This window comes from Chlorocebus sabaeus, chromosome 26, assembly GCF_047675955.1.
Source record: "Chlorocebus sabaeus isolate Y175 chromosome 26, mChlSab1.0.hap1, whole genome shotgun sequence".
NCBI lineage: Eukaryota > Metazoa > Chordata > Mammalia > Primates > Cercopithecidae > Chlorocebus > Chlorocebus sabaeus.
In genome coordinates this window covers 48,929,750-48,951,217 of record NC_132929.1, presented here as the reverse complement: position 1 = coordinate 48,951,217, position 21,468 = coordinate 48,929,750, and the positions used below count along the sequence as shown (strand labels likewise).

The 21,468-nt window shown below is 38.4% G+C and overlaps 1 protein-coding gene across 9 annotated transcripts in view; it reads right to left on the bottom strand.

Moving 5' to 3' along the window:
- The window catches only part of NEO1 (neogenin 1), a 256,385-nt gene that overhangs the window by 154,064 nt on the left and 80,853 nt on the right, over positions 1 to 21,468 (bottom strand). For all 9 annotated transcript variants that reach the window (XM_073012297.1, XM_038010150.2, XM_008015976.3 and 6 more), the window contains 2 exons: positions 20,540 to 20,693; positions 11,185 to 11,321 (listed from right to left, as the gene is read on the bottom strand). In XM_073012297.1, coding sequence (XP_072868398.1) covers positions 11,185 to 11,321; positions 20,540 to 20,693 — 291 coding nt within the window. The remainder of the gene's footprint in view (positions 1 to 11,184; positions 11,322 to 20,539; positions 20,694 to 21,468) is intronic.

Below are 21,468 nucleotides of genomic sequence, written 5' to 3'. Positions count from 1 at the left end.
AGATCAAGACAGATAACCTAAGAAGCAGAGTAATGCCAACAATGACAGTCAAATCTTTTCACTTATTTCTGGGCTGGAAGGGACATCACTTTGTCCTCGTATTGTCAATTGTTATGCTCTTTAAATAAAGAATGAAGAATATTTACTAATACTTTGTCATGCTGTTCTAGATAGGCAGGAGCCCAGCAAGCGCAGACTTAGGTGAGAGAGCCTAAGAAGCTAGACTGGGCATGAGTAATGGGGTGTGGCTGGCTTGGCACAAAGACCACAAAACATGGTGCCATCTGACAGATGGCTGGTGGCATGGAACAAAAGCAAACAGAAAGTTATCTAAGATGTCAATCTGAATAATGTAAGGAGGAAGCAGAATCCTTTAGAAGGCAAAAAAGAAATCAAAAACAAGAGAATCAAGTGAAGAAGGCTTAGATAGAAAGCAAAGATTCTTTGAGCCCTGGGGATATTAGCAGAGGTACATTTACTGAATGCCTATAATGCACCAGGCACTGCATCAAGGATCTTCCTCATAACACCACCACAAAGAAGGACTCTTATCCCTATTTTACAAATAGGAAGAATGAGGTTCAAGTAAATTAATTAATTTGCCAAGATCACATTGCCAGAGGCTGGGAATCAGAGATACGCTTCCAAAAAACATACCTCTTTTCATGAGACCACATTCCTTTTGTGAAGTACAATGTTAATTTCTTAGTGGCACCACAAATCCAGTTCTGCACCATGACTTCTGCTTATTTGTCCCACAAAGCTTTCCCATTGGGGTCATTTTAGTAACAAAAATCACAATGCAGCTGAGTTTTTCTTAGGTTGCATTTTGCCTAATGCACAAACAGCAAACAGGCAGAATCTTCAGGCCTGTGAATGGCTCTTCTATCTGCAACATTTTCAGGGTCAGAAATCATGCATCTGTATTCCACATAAATCTGAGTTCTAACTTTATATTATTTCATTTTATTTCGCATGGATATTTCTGGTCTTTTCTAGAATATCTGAAAGTTCTCTTCTGAAGGTGGTTAGTAACCATGGAAATGAGGCTATTGTGGTTCAGAATAAATTTACATAACTATTAGGAAATTATTTCAAGCTTGTAAAATGTGGAATTTATCTCAAAGCTAACATGACCACTGATGCAATAAAAATCTAAGAAGAACTGCAAATCAATCCAAAATGATTCAGGCCCCAATAAAGGATTATAAAGCAACTGTAAAGAATTTTCTTACAATAATACTTTAACAAATGCAAAGTTTGTAAAGTGAAATTCTGAAATATTCTGAATACAGATAGCATAGTATAAAAGAATGGATTATAATCTACGGTCGGATATCTTATCCAGAAGTACGGAGTACAGAGTATTCAGTACTTAAGAAGTACTTAAGAAGTACAGAGTAAGGTACTTATAGAGTACAGTACTTAAGAAGTACAGAGTACAGTATCAAGTACTACTGCATTACGTGCTAAGGATCTAAAGATTGACAAGATCCAGTCCTGAACTCATGTAACTCAGTCCAGTAGGGTAGAAACTAGATACAAAAACAGGGGGGAAAATGTAAATGTGATAGGTAAAACAAGACAGATAATGTACAAAACATATGTGCACACTTAATGCACAGCTACTGGAAGGAGGTGGGGAGAAGGGTACAAGGGATAGGAATAGGCAGGAGTCAGAGTTTCAGAGGTTTCTGAGGAAAGCCATGCAAGGGAGTGGAAGAACGAACATTCTAGGTAGAAGTGACAGTACAAGCAAAAGAACTGCATGGTGTTTTTAAGTAGCTAGTGGTTGCCCTTCAAATTAACTTGAGAAGCAATGGCAAACATGCACTCATCAGACTCAGAATCCAGTTCTCTCTCTGTTAGGAGCTTAGAAGAAAAATGACCCCTTCAAGATAAGTAAACATCCAGTACTCTGAAAATTACAGGGAGAAGGCCTCAAGAGGAAGATATAAATTGGTATGAGGCTAATTTTTAAAAGAAAGGATCTGATCCAATTTACAACATAACTTTGTGGCACAAATCATACTTCTTACATGTTGCTTTGGGATCTTACTTTTCTTCATTTAACATAACCAAAGTATTTTATCTTGCCATTTAAGAGACTTCTAAAACATGATTTTTGTAGGAAGCATTGTATTCTGATATATAGATAGGCTATTTCATGTAACCAATCACCTATTTTTTGGCATTTAAGTGGTTTATAATTTTTGCCACTAAATATACATCATTGCATGGATATTTCCATGCATAAATCTTCACATACATCCTTGATTATTTCATCAAAACAAATTATCAGACATGGAACTGAACTGCTGGTCAATGAATGTGTGAGTTTTAAAGCTTTTGATAAGATTACTAAACTGCCCTCCAAGAAGGTTACATCAATTTGCACCACTACCAGCAGTGTGTGAGAATCCCCATATTACCACAATTTTGCCAAGAGTGGGTTATTATTTTTAAATTCAATCAGTAGGCAAAATGGGCTACTTTAATCTGTATTTCTTATACAATTAGTGGGGTTGAACTCTTTTCAGGTCAGCTGGCCATTTTCATCTCATTTCGTAAGCAAACTATGTTTTCCACTCCCCTCATTTTTTTTTTAACAGATATTAATCTTGTTCTTATTAATAAGTACCATTTATATCATTGCAATCATTTTTCCAAGTTTTTAATGAAAGAATTTTAATCACGTTTGCCACTCTGTGAAAAGTGCTTTTGAGGACAGACCAGGTTAGAACTAGAGAAATCAGTTAGGATGCTACTGCAGTAATATACGTAAGAGATGACTTGGACTTGAATCAGGGGAGTGAAAGCAAGGAGAAAGAGAACCTAATGAACTGGATGTGGAAAGAAATAAAAAAGACTGAAATCATCAAGAATGATTTGCATGTTTCTAGCACAGGTAAAAAGGTAGGCAGTGACACCACCAAGATACAGAAAATCAAAGAAGAAAAAGATTATGAGAGAAGAACGTTAAGTTCAATTTTGGACGTGTGATTTCTGAGGTACCTGTGGGACATCCAATTGGAAATGTCTGAAGCTTGACAAGGGGTCTGGTCTGGGAATCTGGGCATTACTATATGTAAATTATACCTGAAACCAGAAGCAGGTAGAGTGTGAAGAGTAGTAGGCTGACAACAGAACTCTGTGGAACACTAATAGTTTAATCAACAAGTGGAAGAAAAGATGCCCATGAAGGCAAAACAAAGAGAATGGGCAAAGAAATAAAAATAGAAACAGCATAACACAGTGGTGTTGAGTCAAAGTAGTGGAGCGTCTCATGGAGTTGGGATTAATGACATCAATGCACTAAGCCTTGAATCATGACAGTAATAAATGTGTAAGAGTTTTTAAAGCAGAGATGGCAGCCGAGTGGAGGAAAGTTCACCTTTAATGGCTTCAGTTATTTTTTTTTAATATTATGTTGGCTTATGGAAGGCATCAAAAGGTCAAAAATGGGAATGAATATAACTGATGAATTGCTTGTAAACATGTATGCATGTGAAGATGGCAATTATGACCTCGATTATATAAGTAGAGGTAATGGTTCATCTTCCTCCAGAATAACCTTTCAGAAGATTTTTCTTTTAATCCCATTTCTTTTACATTAGAAGTCTATGAAAAACAAAGTACAAAGGAAAACATGAATAGTAAAGTAACCACAAACATCAAATCATTCCGGTGCCACATTTAACAATTTCCATTTAAAGTTTCATTCATTCATTTCATTCGTTAATAATCTACTATGATTTTTAAAAATGAGTAAGATCAGTTCCTGTCGATAAGAACTCCAGTCTAGTAGGAGTTGAAGAGGACACATAAACAAATCAGTAAGAAATACTACTGGTAAAAAGAGAACTATTTTAAGAAACCAATTATGAAGGGACAGTTAAGAAAAGCTTCACAGAGGGGTCAAGTAAACTAATCTTGAAGGTCTATCAGGAAATTGTAGTTGGAAGTAAGGGGACACAGACGAACATTGCTATCTATCAAACAGTATGTTCAGAAAACTAATTTGGTAAAGAGGACTCCATCTCCATTCCAGATTTAGGAGGAAAGTGCTAAGAATTTAATCCTGGTGGAGGATGGGGCATAAGGGGGTGCCCATGTGTGCAGACGATGGACAGCAGGGACAAGGCAGAGCTGGAGAACTACTGACCGGTCCCTCTCAGTCCACACTGCCTGCCCACCCGTCATCCGCGATGCCCTGGGAGCTAAGGTGGAGATCATCTCCCCAGGAGTCAGGTACCTTCCAGAAACTGGTATGCTTTAAGATGGAAAGAAATTTGATTCCTCCCGGGACAGAAACAAACCCTTTAAGTCTGTGCTAGGCAAGCAGGAGGTGACCCGGGAGTGGGAGGTAGGGGTTGCCCAGATGAGTGTGGATCACAGAGCCAAACTGAGTATATCTCTAGACTATGTCTTCAGTGCCACTGGGCACCCAAGCATCATCCCACCACATGCCACTCTTGTCTTCAACATGGAGCTTCTAAGACTGGGATGGCAAGAATGGCCTCCTCCCTTGGCTTCCTGTTCTTACATCTGCCATGGAGGGATCTGGTGCCTCCAGACATATGCACATGAATCCATATGGAGGTTTTCCATATGTAGATCCACTACAACCTGTATAACATCTACCCTGACTGAATGCGTTCTGTCACTCAGCTTTGCTTCTGGCACCTCCATTTCCTCTTCCCCTTTCTTCCCATTTTACCTAAACTTAAGTTACTCAGCTTATTTTATTTTCACTTTGGAGTGAAGATTCAGTTTCAGTCTTTTCGATCTAGTTTCCAAGTAAGTCTATGGTCAAGTATTAACAGAAAAGTGACTGGTTAACTTTAGAACAGGATTTAGTGTTGGGGAGGTTATAAGAATCTTTAATTTAAATTTTTTTGGAAGAAATTTTTATCTATTATATACTAAACATTCTTGCTGCTGCGTGCAAAGCCATAGCAGATCTGAGGCACTCTTGAGGGCTGAATTATTCTCAAAGTTGAAAGATGTCCTTGGGCTAAATTAAAAGTCCTACCACAAACTGAGGTGGCGATGGGGAGCCTTTGTCTCCACCAGTTCCACTCTACTCTCCCCTGAAATCCTCTGCCTTTTGAAAGCAGATCATTTTCGCTATGACATTGGATGCTACAGGTGTCTGTCCCTGGGCCAGCAGAAGCCTTCTTGGTGGCCTGGCTTATTTCCCCCGCCCCATTCTGTGGCTTTTCTAATGGACTTTCAGAAATTTTGTAATCTCATAACTTTCTAAGCTCCACCACTTCCTTAAAGAACTTTAATTGAAAGTATAAATTAAAGGTGTTGCTTGTAGACTTAACCACCCAATGAAAGCCCAGCTATCATTGCTGACTGTTAAGTAAATGATGCTGGTCATCTGAGCTTCAACACCTGTTTTCTGCCGCTTGACTCTCTCTGCTGATCTCAGAGTTTCCTGGTTTTTCCTCCCTCAGCCCCTTGTCACCCCTTTGACGTCCTGTGTAGTGAACTGGTGACAGAAATTGTTGTTGCCCTTCTCCCCACAACATCACATACGAGTTTCCAATTTTATTACTACAAGAAAAGTGCTTTATGCTGGTTCTTCTAAAAAGAAAAGAGTTTAATCCTTATAACAACCCATTCAACTGATAAAAGAAACAAAGACACAGGTAAATTAATTAACTTGGCCAAGTTCACAAAGCTAAGTGACAGAGCTGAGACTGGAATCCAGGCTCACTGGGGCAAGACTGCTCTCAGTCACTCCTCTGTGTTAACTCCAGTTAACGCTGAAAAAGCCAACTATGAAGGGTCTGGATGTACTCTGTATGCATGACATAAAGAATTTGCTTTTTATCCCGAAGCCAAGTGAACTGAGAGTTCGAATGAATGACAGCAGAATATTGTAATTGATCATGAAGTAAAGGGAAGTGAAATCACAAAGACTGAGAGAAAAGGGGAGATCAATGTCTTAATGTGGCCAGAGATAAGAGTAGAGCAGAAGAGTCAAAGAAGTAGAGTGACATAGGCTGTGGCTTAAGGAAAGACAGCGAGGTTTAAAACTTAAGTGGTAGATTAGTTATAGGTATTTACAATGTCAATGGGGTAGCCAATTTAGAATATATCCATTTGTTCCAGAAAAATACAAATGGAAAAATTTCTTTATGGTGACGGGGGAGAGAACATGTGTATCACAGTCTGTTGTAACTGTTTTAAGAAAAAAAGGAAAAGTTTCTGTTTTAAAAAACCCTCATGACCCATTTTAAGTGTTATCAACAATCTGAGATGACAGGAAATACATGATGGGCTAATTCACGTCACTGCATGTGTAGAAACTCCAGAAGTTAATGATAAGACAATAAATCTGAAACATTTAACAGATGAAAAATGAACTTACAACCTTTTCTACATTAGCACTCACTATGGCATTTCCTATAGCTATAACTTCTTAAAAAAATAACAGAAGTCAGACAGGTATGACTGTATTTATATATAAATCTCCAGTTATTTCTCAAAATCTACTCTCCCTATCTAAAAAATAAATGCTTTCAGTTATGGGACAGGGCTCAAAACAAAATTTTCCAAATATGTTTTTGCACATTATGAGTTCTAATCCGTAAACAGTAAAAAAAAGAAAAGAGATGATCTCACATGGCACACATGAACGATACAGCTTGAATTGTAACTACCACCCAGATTAAGAAACAGAACATAAACACACCAGAAGCCGGGCTGTGCAACATTCAGTAACTACTCTGCCCTTCTCCAAAAGTAATCACTATTCTGACTTCTAAAACCACAGATCAGTTTTGTCTGTTTTTGAACTTTACACAAATGGAATTATATATAATAATATAATTATACATATAGTAGGTATTCTTTTGTGTCTGGCCTTTTTAAGGGTGTTTCTGATTTATCCACATTGTTGAATGCAGCAGTGATCTGTCAATTTTCATTGCTGATAATTTGCCATTATATGACTGGAACACTACTCTACATTTGTATTTTGATGGACATTTGAATTATTCCTAGTAAGAACATTATTGTCCATGGTTTTGGGGGCATATAATTATACATTTCTGGTAAGTATACTCCTAGGAATACACCTACTGTATCATAGGGTGTTTCTGTGTACAGTTTTTTTTTTTAAGTTTTTATTTTTTAGAGATGGTCTTGCTTTGTCACCCAGACTGGAATGCAGTGGCATGATCGTAGTTCACTATAACCTCAAATTCTTTGGCTCAAGCAATCCTCCTGCTTCAGTCTCCCGAGTAGCTGGAACTACAGGTGCATGCCACCATGCCTACCTAATTTTTTCATTTTTTGTAGAAACAGGGTCTCACTATGCTGCCCAGGCTGGTCTTCAAATCCTAGCCTCAAGTGATTCTCCTGCCTCAGCCTCTCAAAGTGCTGGGATTACTGGCATGAGCTGCTGTGCCTAGCCAGTATACAGTTTTTAATAGATTCTGCCAAACAGAATTTTAAAGTGATTGTGTCAGTGTACACTCCTGTCAACGGTACATTAGAGTTCCCAGTGTTTTTCATTCTAACCAATGCCTGGTATTTGTTAAGCTTTTCAATTTTAGCCATTCTACTGGAATATAGTGATATCCCACTGTGGTTTTTATTTGCATTTCTCTGAAGACTAATGATGACAACCACTTTTTCAAATATTAATAGCTAGATGGACATCTTCTTCCAGGTCGATGTTCAAGTCTTTTGCCCATTTTCTATTGGTTTCTCTGTCTTCGTTTATCTTACTGATCTGTAGTTCTTTGTAGAACCTACATCAGGGATTGGCAAACTTTTTCTCTAAAGAGCCAGACAGTAAATATTTTAGGATCTGTGAGCCATATGGTCTCTGTCACAACTACTCAACTCCTGTGTAGTGGCATGAAAGCAGTCATAGGCAATACATAAATGAATGAGTGTGGCAGTATGCCAGTAAGACTGCATGAACAATAAATTTTGAAATCTCGTAAAATTTTCATGTATCACAAAATATTATTCTTCTGATATTTTTCAACTATTTAAAAATGTATAAACTATTTTTAGCTCACAAGCTGTACAAAAACAAGCAGTCAGGAAGATTTAGCCCACAAGCAGTACTCTGACAACCCAGGGTCTAGATAAAGATCTCTGTCAAGTTATGTATGTCTTCTCTGGGATTTATCAATATTGTTATGCATTACAAAGAACCAACTTTTGGCTTTGCTGACATTCTCTGTTTTGAATGTTTTTTTTAAAATTTCATTAATTTTTGCTCTTGTCATCATTTCCTTCTTCTGTTTTCATTGGTTTGCAAATATTTAATCCCATTCCATAGGTTGTTTCTTCACTGCTGACTGTTTCCATTACTGGCAGGAGCATCTCAGTTCAATGCAATCTATTTTTGCTTTTGTCGCCTGTGTTTTCTGGGGTCACATCCAAAAAACCTTTGCCAAGACCAATGTCAATAAGCTTTTCCCCTCTTTTCTTTTAGTAGTTTTACAGTTCAGGTGTTATGTTTAAGTGTTTAATCCATTTTGAGTTGATTTTTGTGTGTGGCGTATATAAGAGATAAGGGTCTGATTTCATTCTCCCACATGTGGCTATCCAGTTTTTCCAGCACCATCTACTGAAGAGACTATGCTTTCCCCATTGTACATTCTTAGCATCAAGAGAGCCAGGAAAAAACTGCACTGCCTTCTCTTTTTAAAGAAATTCTCTCCAAGTATGACAACCAACGTACAGCTTTTTAAAAGCCTCAGAAGTCACATATGACTTCTGCCATACTCTATTGATCCAAATAGCTCCAAGCCCGCCCAGATTCAAGAGCAAGGGACATAAACTCCACCACTCTCAGAAGGATAGTCAAAGAATCTGGAATCTGGGAGCTGTTTTAGAACTCCCCCTTTGTTTTAAAAGGCTCTTGCAGTATTTCCCAGATATATCTTTTATTGAGTATTTATTCCAAAAGTGTTTTCAATGTATGTTTGTGTAGCAAACCTTCAGAGGTCTTATGTGATAATTTTTATTATGCCTCACATTCTGGATACATATAGATTGTGTGTATTCAATGTCCTTTAACACCTTAAAAAGATTACTCTATTGTTCTCTTGATACCAGATTTCTCAAATCAACACTTAGGTTCAATCCAATTCTTTTCCTTTTGTAGGTGATCTGCTCTTTGTCACTGGATGCTTTTAGAATTTTTTTGTCTTTGATATTATATGTTACTGTATATATAATTATATATTATTGTATGTTACTGTAAATGGACCTCAAGGTGGGTTTTTCCTTCTTTCACCTATTTAACAGTCTGTAACTGGATTAAGAAAATGTGGCACATATACACCATGGAATACTATGCAGTCATAAAAAGGGATGAGTTTGTGTCCTTTGTAGGGACATGGATGCAGCTGGAAACCATCATTCTTAGCAAACTATCACAAGAACAGAAAACCAAACACCGCATGTTCTCACTCATAGGTGGGAACTGAACAATGAGATCACTTGGACTCGGGAAGGGGAACATTACACACCGGGGCCTATCATAGGGAGGGGGGAGGAGGGAGGGATTGCATTGGGAGTTATACCTGATGTAAATGACGAGTTGATGGGTGCTGACGAGTTGATGGGTGCAGCACACCAACATGGCACAAGTATACATATGTAACAAACCTGCACATTACGCACATGTACCCTAGAACTTAAAGTATAATAATAAAAAATAAATTTAAAAAAAAAAGTCTGTAAGTCCTTTTAGTCTAAGGTGTTCTACAAGTCTAATTCTGAAAAATGTATCTTAATTATTTCGTCAAATATTTGCCTTTTCCTTTCTCTCCTCTAAGACATGTATTTATCTAGATAGTCCTTCTACATGAACCTATCATATCTCTTAGCTTTTACTCCATGTGTTATCTTTCTTTATCATTTAATGCTGCATTCTCAGAGAATTACTCAATGTAATCTTCCAATTCATGAGTTTGCTCATCAATGGTATACCTTTCTCTGGCCAGGCACAGTGGCTCATGCCTGTAATCCCAGCACTTTGGGAGGCCCAGGCAGGTGGATCGTTTGAGCCCAGGAGTTCGACACCAGCCTGGGCAACATGATGAAACCCCATCTCTACCAAAAACACAAAAACTAACTGGGCATGGCGGCACATGCGTGTAGTCTCAACTACTTGTGGGGCTGAGGCATGATGATTGCTTGAACCCAGGAGGTCGAGGCTGCAGGGAGCAGAGACTGTGCCACTCCACTCCAGCCTGGGTGACAGAGGGAGAGGCTGCAGTGAGCAGAGACTACAGTGAGTGAAACAGCACTCCTAACTCTTAGGGAGAAACAGCACTGGGAGCAGTCTTTCTAGATTGAAAGCCACCAATCTGGGAGTTCCGAGGGGGTGGGAAGAAGAGGTGGAAAAGTGACCTCTGGTCATTTTAGTCACCTCTAGCCAGTACTTGAGGGTACATTTCCATATGGAGGAACGGCAAAGGAGATGGGGATAAAGACAAGACTACGTATACGTGACATCTTTATTTTCTGACGTCTGAATCAGAGAACCTACAAGGGGAAAAGGGAAGAGTATGGAGAAAAAGGAAGTACAACTACCCTTGCAGTAATTATCAGAAGTATGAACAGAGGAAAATAAACACCAAATCATCAAACCAAGCTATATTGAGAGGCACAGTATGCTCCTTCCTGGGTGATCTGTTTACCCAAAAGAAAAGGACACCAACACAGAGGAGAGACATAATTCGGGGTCACAGAACAGAGACATCTTCATCAGAAAACATCCTGAGAGAAGAAAAGTGAATCTTCCAGATGCCCCAGATCATACCCTTCCTGTCACTACTACTACTACTACTAAAAATAATAACAATAACTAACATTGAGCTTTTACAATATTCTAGTCACTATTCCAGGGGTTTTACAAGTATTAGCTCTTTTAACCCTCAAACAATCCCAATAAGGTAAATACTGTTATTATTTCCATTTTACAGCTGAGGAAAATGAGGTTCAGAGAAATTAAATAAGTTTCCTATAGTCATATATCTAGGAAACATAAGATTTAGAATTTAAACCCAAGCAGTCTGGTCTAGGAGTTATGCTTTTGTTTTGTTGTATTGCCTCAACCATGTTAGTATTTTTTAAAAATTAGCAGACCCAGAAAGTACACAGGATTTTAAAATTATACAGTAAATATTTACATACCTTGTACTGTAAGCTCTGCTTGAGCTTCAATTGTCTCATTTCCATTATCAGCTATACAAAAATAAGTCCCAGCATCATCCTCAGTAACATCACTGATCTCCAGGCTACCACCTGCCAGCAATACCAATCTTTCAGAACTGTGTTAAAAAGAAAGAAAGAAAAAAAAACATACATTTCAGTACTAGGAAAATAATACCTGAGAAACTCTCCACATAAAATAAACACTTAAACAGTATTATTATTTATATAGCTATAGATGAACAAAGACTAACATAAAATTATCAGAATTTAATTTAGTCCGATTTGCTTTGCTCATATTTTACATGCATAAGTATCACAAATACAAATCAAATGTTACAATGAATTATCCCTGACACTTCTATTTATTCCCAAAGGGGTATCACTCTTAGAACCAATTTCAGTTCCTTCAGCCCATCCCTGTCTCCCTATTCTGGCCAGTTTTTTTCCAAATTATGTAATTTTGAAGTCTGGAATCAATCTGAGAGTTAGTTACACCACCACAGCTATGCTACACTGAGATTAGTAACAGAAAGAAAACACAAAGAGGGCAAAATGTTAGATCCAAAACATTAAGTCAAGGGGTCACAGTGCCTACTGAAAGTTTCCCTATGGTAGCTTATCTAGGAGAGGGAGGAAAAAAGGAAGGGAAGAGAGAGAGAATGGTTGCCAGAGAGCAGCTCCCTGGGTGTGGTAACTGGGCACAAATCAGTCACCGTCATGCCATTATCAATCAGGATGTTAATGAATACTGGCCAACTCTACAGAGTTATTTAAGCTGATTTAAAGAGAAACTAAAATAATCCTATAACACTGAGGAACAATCAATATTCTGATCAAATTTGTATAAAGTGAACAAATTTAGTTAATTTGGAGAGTTATTAACCAAATCAGACATATAAAGGTACTTGACATAGGGCAAGAGATGCAGTTAATTCTAGAGACAAGTACCTAATTAAAGCTGCTACTTTAAAAGTCACTTTCATAGATGACATAAATTCAAAATACAGTACCAAACACAAAAATAAATGTATACATATATTTTTATTTTGAAGTTCCACATCCAAACTGGTTTCCACAGGTTAGACTTTTCTTCCAAATCTGAATACTGTTAAAAAGTTCTGATTATAATTTGGCTTTTCATACAGAATTCCTTATAGGCTGGCCTCAAACTCCTGAACTCAGGTGATCCACCCGCCTCGGCCTCCCAAAGTGCTGGGATTACAGGAGAAACCCCGTCTCTACTAAAAATACAAAAATTAGCCAGGTGTGGTGGTGCATGCCTGTAATCCCAGCTACTCAGAGGTTGAGGCAGGAGAACTGCTTGAACCCGGGAAGCGGAGGTTGCAGTAAGCCAAGATCATGCCACTGCACTCCAGCCTGGGTGACACAGCGAGACGCCATCTCAAAAAAACAAAAAAAAATATTTCCTTATGAGGGTAATAAAAATCAGAGGAAATGACTATACAGTCTTGGCCACATTCATAATTCTCATTCTAGGTAAACGAAGTGCTAGTCTGGCTTAAATTTCATTACATTGTAAAGTCTAGGTAATTAGTCTTCCTGAATCTGATAAACATGATTAAGTTTCTCAACATAGAAAGCCGAAAGCCAGAATCAGATTTGGTGACTTCTCCAAGAAATATGACCCTGCAAGGTCATGACTAACCTTTATCAAGCAACCTTCCTATCAGAAATGTCTTAATTACACCCTTAAATCCCAGGTTTACCTGATGAAACAGAGAAGCAAGATATTATATAATGGAATAGAGCAGCAATGACTGGGATGAAATAAATGGAGAGATAAGACAGGTCTTTGATGCCTCACAAAATAAGAAAAATTTACAAAAATTAAAATCCTACACTTTATACCTGGATAAAATTTACTAAGTTTCAGAAACAAAAAACTTAGTGTTCATGAAATGAAAAATCAGCAATGTATACATGATACCCAGCTGAGATGAACAAAATTTGAAACACTAGTTATTTTTGAAAGCGAGATATAGTAATTTATATCTAATAATTATACTAAAAAATATTGTTGATATTTGATATGCCTGATATTTGGTATATCAGTAGCGTAGCAGCCAGTCTTTCTTAATGGGATTGATTTTACTCCCTTTAAAAAAAGCCTGGAAGAATTAATGTCCATTTGCTTGGCAGAATTAATTCATTCAACTAGTTCATGGCTCACAGTAAAAAGACCATCAAGCCTTTGGAAGTCCAAAATTTAAAGATGCAAAGAAAAAAACCAATGTGAAAAAATATATACAGCCAATGGACTCAAGTAAACTCAGTGTTCCTGCACATAAGGTATCCCTGAGTAGTCTAGGGTCAGTCTGGAAGAGGCTGGTGTGCTAAGCAGAACTTTCCTTTTTTGACCAAGGGGAAAGGCTTTGAAAAAAATTATTTCAATAGGTTTTTGGGGAACAGGTTGTGTTTGGTTGCACGAAAAAGTTCTTTAGTGGTGATTTCTGAGATTTTGGTGCACCCATCACCCAAGCAGTGTACACTGCACCCAACGTGTAGCCTTTTATCCCTCAGCACCCCCCTACCCTTTCCCCCGAATCCCCAAAGTACACTGTATCATTCTTATGCCTTTGCATCTTCATAGCTTAGCTCCCACTTATGAGTGAGAACACTGGATGTTTGGTTTTCCATTCCTGAGTTACTTCACTTAAAATAATGGTCTCCCATTCAATCCAGGTTGCTGTGAATGGTGTTATTTCATTCAATTTTATGGCTGAGTAGTATATATTTATACCACAATTTCTTTATTCACGCATCAATTGATGGGCATTTGGGCTGGTTCCATATTTTTGCAATTGCAAATTGTGCTGCTATAACATGCATGTGCAGTATCTTTTTTGTATAATGACTTCTATTCCTCATTATAGATACAGGAAGGGGATTGCTGGATCAAATTATAGATCTACTTGTAGTTCTTTACAGAATCTCCACACTGTTTTCCACAGTGGTTGTACTAGCTTACATTCCCGCCAGCAGTGTGAAAGTGTTCCCTTTTCACCACATCCATGTCAAGATCTATTACTTTTTGATTTTTTGATTATGGCCATTCTTGCAGGAGGAAGGCGGTTTCGCACTGCGGCTTTGATTTGCATTTCCCTCATCACTAATGATGTTGAGCATTTTTTCATGTTTGTTGGCCATTTGTATATCTTCTTTTGAGAACTGTCTATTCATGTCCTCAGCCCACTGTTTGATGGCATTGCTTGTTTTTTTCTCACTGATTTGTTTGAGTTCTTGTAGCTTCTGGATATTAGTCCTTTGTCGGATGTATAGATTGTGAAGCTTTTCTCCCACTCTGTGGGTTGTCTGTTTACTAATTACTTCTTTTGCTGTGCGGAAGCTTTTTAAATTAAGTACCATCTATTTATCTTTCTTTTTCTTGTGTTTGTTTTTGCGTTCAGGGTCATGAAGTCTTTGCCTAAGCCAATGTCTAGAACGGTTTTTTGAATGTTATCTTCTAGAATTTTTATGGTTTCAGGTCTTAGGGAAAGGCTTTTGAGCAGAGTAATGACACAATCAGACTTTTGTGAAGAAACAAAAGGAAGTGGGAAAACACTGAAGCAGAAGTTTGATTATATAATTACATGGTCCAGAATTAAAGAGCAAAAGACTACCTATGGCTGTAACAATAGGGACAAAAAGAAAGCAAAAAAGTATTGACTACTCTTAAAAAGTTGGATAAAGAAGGTAAGGAGAGAGATTTACTCATTCATTTAACAAATATTTATTGGTGTGTCCATATGTGTCAGGTAGCAGCTGGGGATATAGCACTGAGCAAAAACACAATCATTGCTGTAATGCATCTCAAGTGGGAAACACAGACACAGAAGATAACTCTACAAAACGGTATAGCAAAAGAACCTGCCAGGAAATTAGGGACGAGGAGAGATTTTCCTGACAAAGTAACCCTTAAGCTAAGATCTAAAGAACGAGTAGAAGCTAACTAAAATGAGGTGGGGAAAGTATTTCAGAAAGACAGACTAGCACATGCAAATTAATTGTGGCAGAAAGGATCACAGTGGTTTGGGGATCTAAAAGAAATCAGTGTGGCAAAGTGTAAGAAAAGAGAGGAGGATGAGGATGGAGCCAGACTGCATAAGGCTTTGAAAACCGTTTTAAGAATTTGGGTCCTTAACCTAAGAACAATAGAAATCCATTAAACATTTTAAAAAGTGGGTAGGGGGTTGAGAGTGCTGTGGTAAAATGAGAGCTTTGAAAAGACTGCTCTGGCAGGAGTGTGAAGGTGTATCTGGAATGAGGCCAGAGTACAAGTGGGAAGAACAATTAGGAGGCCACTGCAGAGACTGTAACTTAGAATAAGGCACGTGATTAATTCATGGATGGATCCCAGAGTCATGTAGGAGGTAAAATCTTGCAGATACATTAGATAAAGAAACTGAGAAGAAAACAGATGTTAAAGACAACTTCTTTAGGGTGGTAAGAATGAAGAGAAAACCAAAAAAGAGAACTGTTTAATTTAGTTTTTTGTTTGTTGTTATTTGAAAGAGAGTCAACTTTTTCAAATCTGCATTGAGGAGACCTTTTTCTTCACTGAGATTTCTATTTTTCCATTTGCTTCAAATGTGTTTATAATTGTTCACTGAAGCGATTCTTTGATGACTGCTTTACAATCTTTGTCAGATAATTCTAAAATCTCTGTCACTGTCTCTTCTCCTTTCAGCTGAGGTTTTCCTGGTTCTTGGTATGATGTATTACGTTCAACTGAAACCTGGATATTTCAGGTATTATGTTATGACACTCTGGATCTTATTTAATCCTTCTGTTTTAGCTCTCTTCTTCTAACACCACACTAGCAGAGAAAGTGGGTGGGGGGTGGGAGTGCTGTCTCATTACTGTCAGTTCAGGTTTCCCACTCAGCCTCCACTAACATGTGAGTGGGGAGGGGTTTCCTCATTGCTTCTCAGCAGGGTTGGGAGTTCCAGCACCCCCCTAGGCCTCCGCTGATGCCTCCCTGGGTAGAAGGGGTAGGACTGTCTCATTATTGTTCCCCTACATGGTCACATGGTGTTGACACCACGGAGGGGGCCTTGCTACTACATGATGGTAAAGCCTTGACCCTCCACTGGGCCTCCTTTGATACCACTCCAGTGTGAAGGGAAGGGTTGCCTCTTATGGCTGGATGGGGTGAAAGCTGAGGCTCTCCATGTGTTCTCTACTGACATGGGAGGGGCCTCATTACTGCCTGGCTAGGATAAAAGTCTTGGCTCCCTACTCCAACTTTGACACCACTTAGCAAGGAGGTTGAGATGCCTCACTACAACCTGGGTGAAAATCTAGGCTCCTGGCATGGTCTTTGACTGGCATGGTAGGGTGGGGCCACAGTTTCTTCTGTGGTGTTTGACTGGGGTAGGAGTAAGTACAGTCTAACAGCTTTTGTCTTGGTGAGATGCCCTTTTCCTGCCCCTTTGGCTAGAGAGCTCCTCCTGTTAAGGCTTTTTTTGTTTGTGCCTATTAGGGTTTCCAGGTTGCTGGGTTCTTTAGCTCCAAGTCTGGCACATATGAGGCAAAACACAGCCCAGGTTCCTGACAGGGTCTTGTGGGGCGGGGGGGGGACCTGAGCCCACAGAACTAACCACCAAGTTGGCTGGGCGCAGTAACACACATATGTAATCCCAGCATTTTGGGAGGCCAAGATGGGTGGATCATTTGAGGCCAGGAGTTCGAGACCAGCCTGGCCAACATGGTGAAACCCTGTCTCTACTAAAAATACAAAAATTAGCTGGCAGTGGTGACACATGCCTATAATCCCACCTACTCATTTGATCCTGGGAATCGGAGGCTGCAGTGAGCCAAAAGCACACCACCACACTCCAGCCTGGGCAATAGAGCAAGACTCTGTCGCAAGAAATATAAAAAAGAACTAACAATCATGCTGTTCCTTGGGTCTCAAGCTCCCTAGCCACTCAATCTCAATTTTTCTCTCTCTACCTTTCAGAGTCTTCTTATGTTTGTTTCACACGTAACATCCTGGGTTTTTGGGTGTATTTAGCAAAAGGAATAGGGAAAAATATATCTACTCAATTTTCCTAGAAGTCTTTCATTTGTTTTTTAAATAACCTTATTTTTCTACTACTGTCAATTGTAATAATATCAAGCATTTTAACCTGTTCCTTTGCAGTGGGGTTCAGATCTATCATTCCATTAAAAGATAACATTATTTGACTACTAAATTACATTTTTCTGTCAATCATCTTGAACATTAGCATTTATATTTTCCGGATTCTCGCCCTTTAAATTAAAACTACTTAGTGAATGGGATCCATTTCGACCCCCCTCTTTCATTAACTATGATTATTGTAAATCTGAACAAATTTGATCAAAGGTTAAATATATAGATCAATTCTTGGACATTTATAAAAGTCATAGAAATGTTTTTAAGTTCACTTTCAAAGAAGTCTTAAGATTAGTAATAAAAAAGGACGTTTAGTTATTTAAGATCTTTTTTTTACTACAGCCAGCCCAACACTGTCTGAATTTCTAGCCACTTTTTTCTTTCAACTTCTAATCCTCTAATTTGGGGTCTAGATCATTTATTGGCTAAGGCCTATCTACATATCTCATAAGGCTCTAGCAGAAACAAAGATATTTTGAGTAATTACATACATCCAACCAAAAGCACTCCTGTGCTTCATTCACTTACTTATATTTTCCTACATTACTTTGGGTTATTCAAGCTAAATATATTGGCCACCACTTCCCCTCCCCAGTTATGTGTCAGGCACTGTGCTAGAGTCTGGACAGACCAATGTGAACACCACCAACACTGTCCTGCTCTTATTTTCTTCTGAAACTTCTTGAGACAGTGACACACCAAAGCAGTACTTCTCAGACTTTTCAGCCACCTAACCTGGGTATTCAGGAGCCTACAGAACTAAAGGCAGAAATAAGTCAACACAATCTTCAAAGTCTACCGCTTTATCCTTAAAATTCAGAGGAATATTACTAACCACGACATATTCACTAAAAATCATCTGCTCCCAAGGATATCTCTGAATAAAACTGGATGTTTCAGGAAGATATGAAACTTTTCTATCATGATGTGCATACCCTGGCCCACTCAGAACCCAGTCTGAGAATCATTCTACTAAAAGAACAATTCTCTAACACGTTGTATAAAATAGCAATCCTATCTGTATTTCTCTTGGCACTCCTGATATAATTTGTCTTAATCTTCTTCATGGCACTTACCATAACCTGACATTTTTTATTTTTACTTATTATCTGACTCTTTCCCACTAGAATATGAGCTCTATGAGATCAAGAACTCCATCTGCTTCACTACTCTGCTCCCAGCACCTGGAACATGCATGACATAGTCAGCATTTGATAAATATTTGTTGAGTAATTACTGAACAAATGAGAATCATAGAAAGCCTCACATTTATTTCTGACATAAAAAATCATTATATATGTTTTATATCTTCAGAATATCTCTTCATGACAAAATATGTTTTAAAATAACATATTTCAGCCTTCCTACTCCTGATAAAGATTTTGTTCTAACATACAGCCAATTAAAATTTCTACTGTAAGAACTTCACATGTTTATCCCTATTTTAAGGTTCCCTATGTTTCAGTTGGCAAAAAAAAAAAAAAAAAATTTTTTTGAAGTCATAAATTCTTTGCTTATATAGTTTTTAGCTGGAAAGAGGAGTAGAAAGGAAGCAAAATGTAGAAAGGAGTAGGGAGGAAGCAAAATGTGGAGAGAGGAAGTTGGTGAGTGGATGGATGATGAGAAAGAAATCAGGTGATGTTGGGGAGAATGCCATGTTTTGCTAATGGAGCATGTGGGGAACAATCTGACTGTATTCCATCATCCCCAGTGATCATTGTAGGCTGATCACCCAGGTAACTAGACAGATACCCATTTCTACATCTTGGTTACTGAACTATACAAATTAAAACTGTCTGTTCACTTTTGATTACACAACTGAGAAACTCTAGACCTGCCCTGTCCAAATCAATAGCCACTAGCCACATCTGGCTACCTGAAATGTGGCCTGTATAACTACAGAACTCAATTTCTGAAATTTTAAAATAAATATACAAGCTAAAGCTGTGTCCCACTAAACACAAACTTTGTTGTTTTGGTAGAACTATATTTCATGTTAACTGGTACATCACATAAAATATTACTATTATATTTATTATTGTACGTGTACTTCTTACTTTTTAAAAACATGGCTATAAGACATTTTTAAATTACATGTGTGGCTTGCGTTATACTTCAATTGAACAGCACTGCTGTAGAACAATGGTCCTCAACTGGGGGCAATTTTGCTTCCCAAGGACTATCTCACAGTATCTAGGGACATTTTTGGTTGTCACAATTTGGAAATGCTACGGCCGCCTATGGGTAGAAGGCAGGGATGCCAGTAAACATCCTACAGTGCACAAGATAACATTTTGGAAGCAAAAACATACCTACCTACCACCACCCCACATCTCTTATGAGAATACATCTGAGAAAAGCACCCATTGCATAAGGGAGTAATGAGAGGAGACAGGAAGGAGAGTAAGGTGGTTGGTATTTTGTGAAAGATGAAGAATTTATGATTTCTGACAGGATTTCAAAAGGCAAAAACAAGAGGATGAGGAATACAGTTTCTTTTCCTTTTTTTTTTTTGAGACGGAGTTTTGTTTTTGTTGCCCAGGCTGGAGTGCAGTGGCGCGATCTCGGGTCACTGCAACCTCCACCTCCTGGGTTCAAGTGATTCTCCCATCTCAGCCTCCCGAGTAGCTGGGACTACAGGCGCATGCCACAACGCCCGGCTAATTTTTTGTATTTTTAGTAGAGACAGGGTTTCATTGTGTTAGCCAGGATGGTCTCGATTTCCCGACCTCGTGATCTGCCCGCCTCAGCCTCCCAAAGTGCTGGGATTACAGGCGTGAGCCACCGCGCCCAATTTCTCATACTGATTGTGCAATGGAAAAACTACTGTCAACGAAATGCATATGAGAATGAGTAAGAAGACTCAAGCTACTCAGGACCAAAGCTCTCGCAAAAATTTAGGGAAGAAAATCCTGAAGCCTTAAGCTGAGTACACTGCGGCTTCAACAGGAACAAAGGGAATAATTAATTATCTCTTAATATTTTGAAATTATCTTTTTCTTTAAATATCCTAATCATATATATCATATAAACATATTTCAAGGATGACATATGAGCATTATGATGTGTTTAAATAAAGTTGATAATCTTTTAAAATTAGTCAATAGTCCCAAATGGGATTAGACAAAGTCTTAAGCTAAGGCTGAAAAAGGCTTTTAGGCAGACAACACTTACCTCTCTGTGTCAAGTGCCTCCTCATTTTTCATCCATTTAATGGTTGGAATAGGAAGTCCTGAAGCAACACATGGCAACACTACATCCTGACCAATGACTCTGACTAAGGGAGAAGGCTGTTTCAAAAACACCAAGTCTGATGTCACCTCAGTATCTAAAAAAAAAAAAACAAAAACCAAAACAAAACAACAAATTAACAAAAGACAATAATTAAATAAAGGACAAAACAAGCCGGGCATGGTGGCTCACACCTGTAATCCCATCACTTTGGGAGACTGAGGAGGGAGGACTGCTTGAGCCCAGGAGTTTGAGACTAGCGTAGGCAATATAGCAAGACCCCATCATTACCTCCCCCCACCCCACACACAAAAGACAAAGCACTTTACTGCTTTAATCTTGAGGAATGACTAGTTCTTATTCAGTCTGTGTGGCTTTATATGACAAAATATTTCAAGCAAAAATGATATAAAGATTTCCATTCAAATTAGCAAACATTTCTCAAACAAATTCTATGTGCAAAGCATTGTGCTAGGCTCTTTAGGGGTCTTAAGGACGTATAATGTACTGTTCCTGCCTTCAGGGTACGTACTTGTCAATCAATTGAGGGATATTTGACATGAATCCCCTTCACGTTGAAAGATAAGATAAAAGCCATAGGAGTGGTACAAACAATGGAGACTGAGTAAGCTCAGGATCCTTGGCATCTTCCTCCTTGGTATCCTTATCCATACTCACAGGGATAAGAGGTTTCCTTTCTTTCCCTGTATCTGTATATTATTTCTGAAAAGCGTTCAGAGTTTCATCTCTTTAACTTGCTCACTTAGTCTGTCAATCCCTTGATTTTGTAATTGAGCAACCATCTAGCTACTGCTATATTTGTATATTTCTTATTCAGACATTAGAATTAATGTGTTCACTTTATAGAGCTG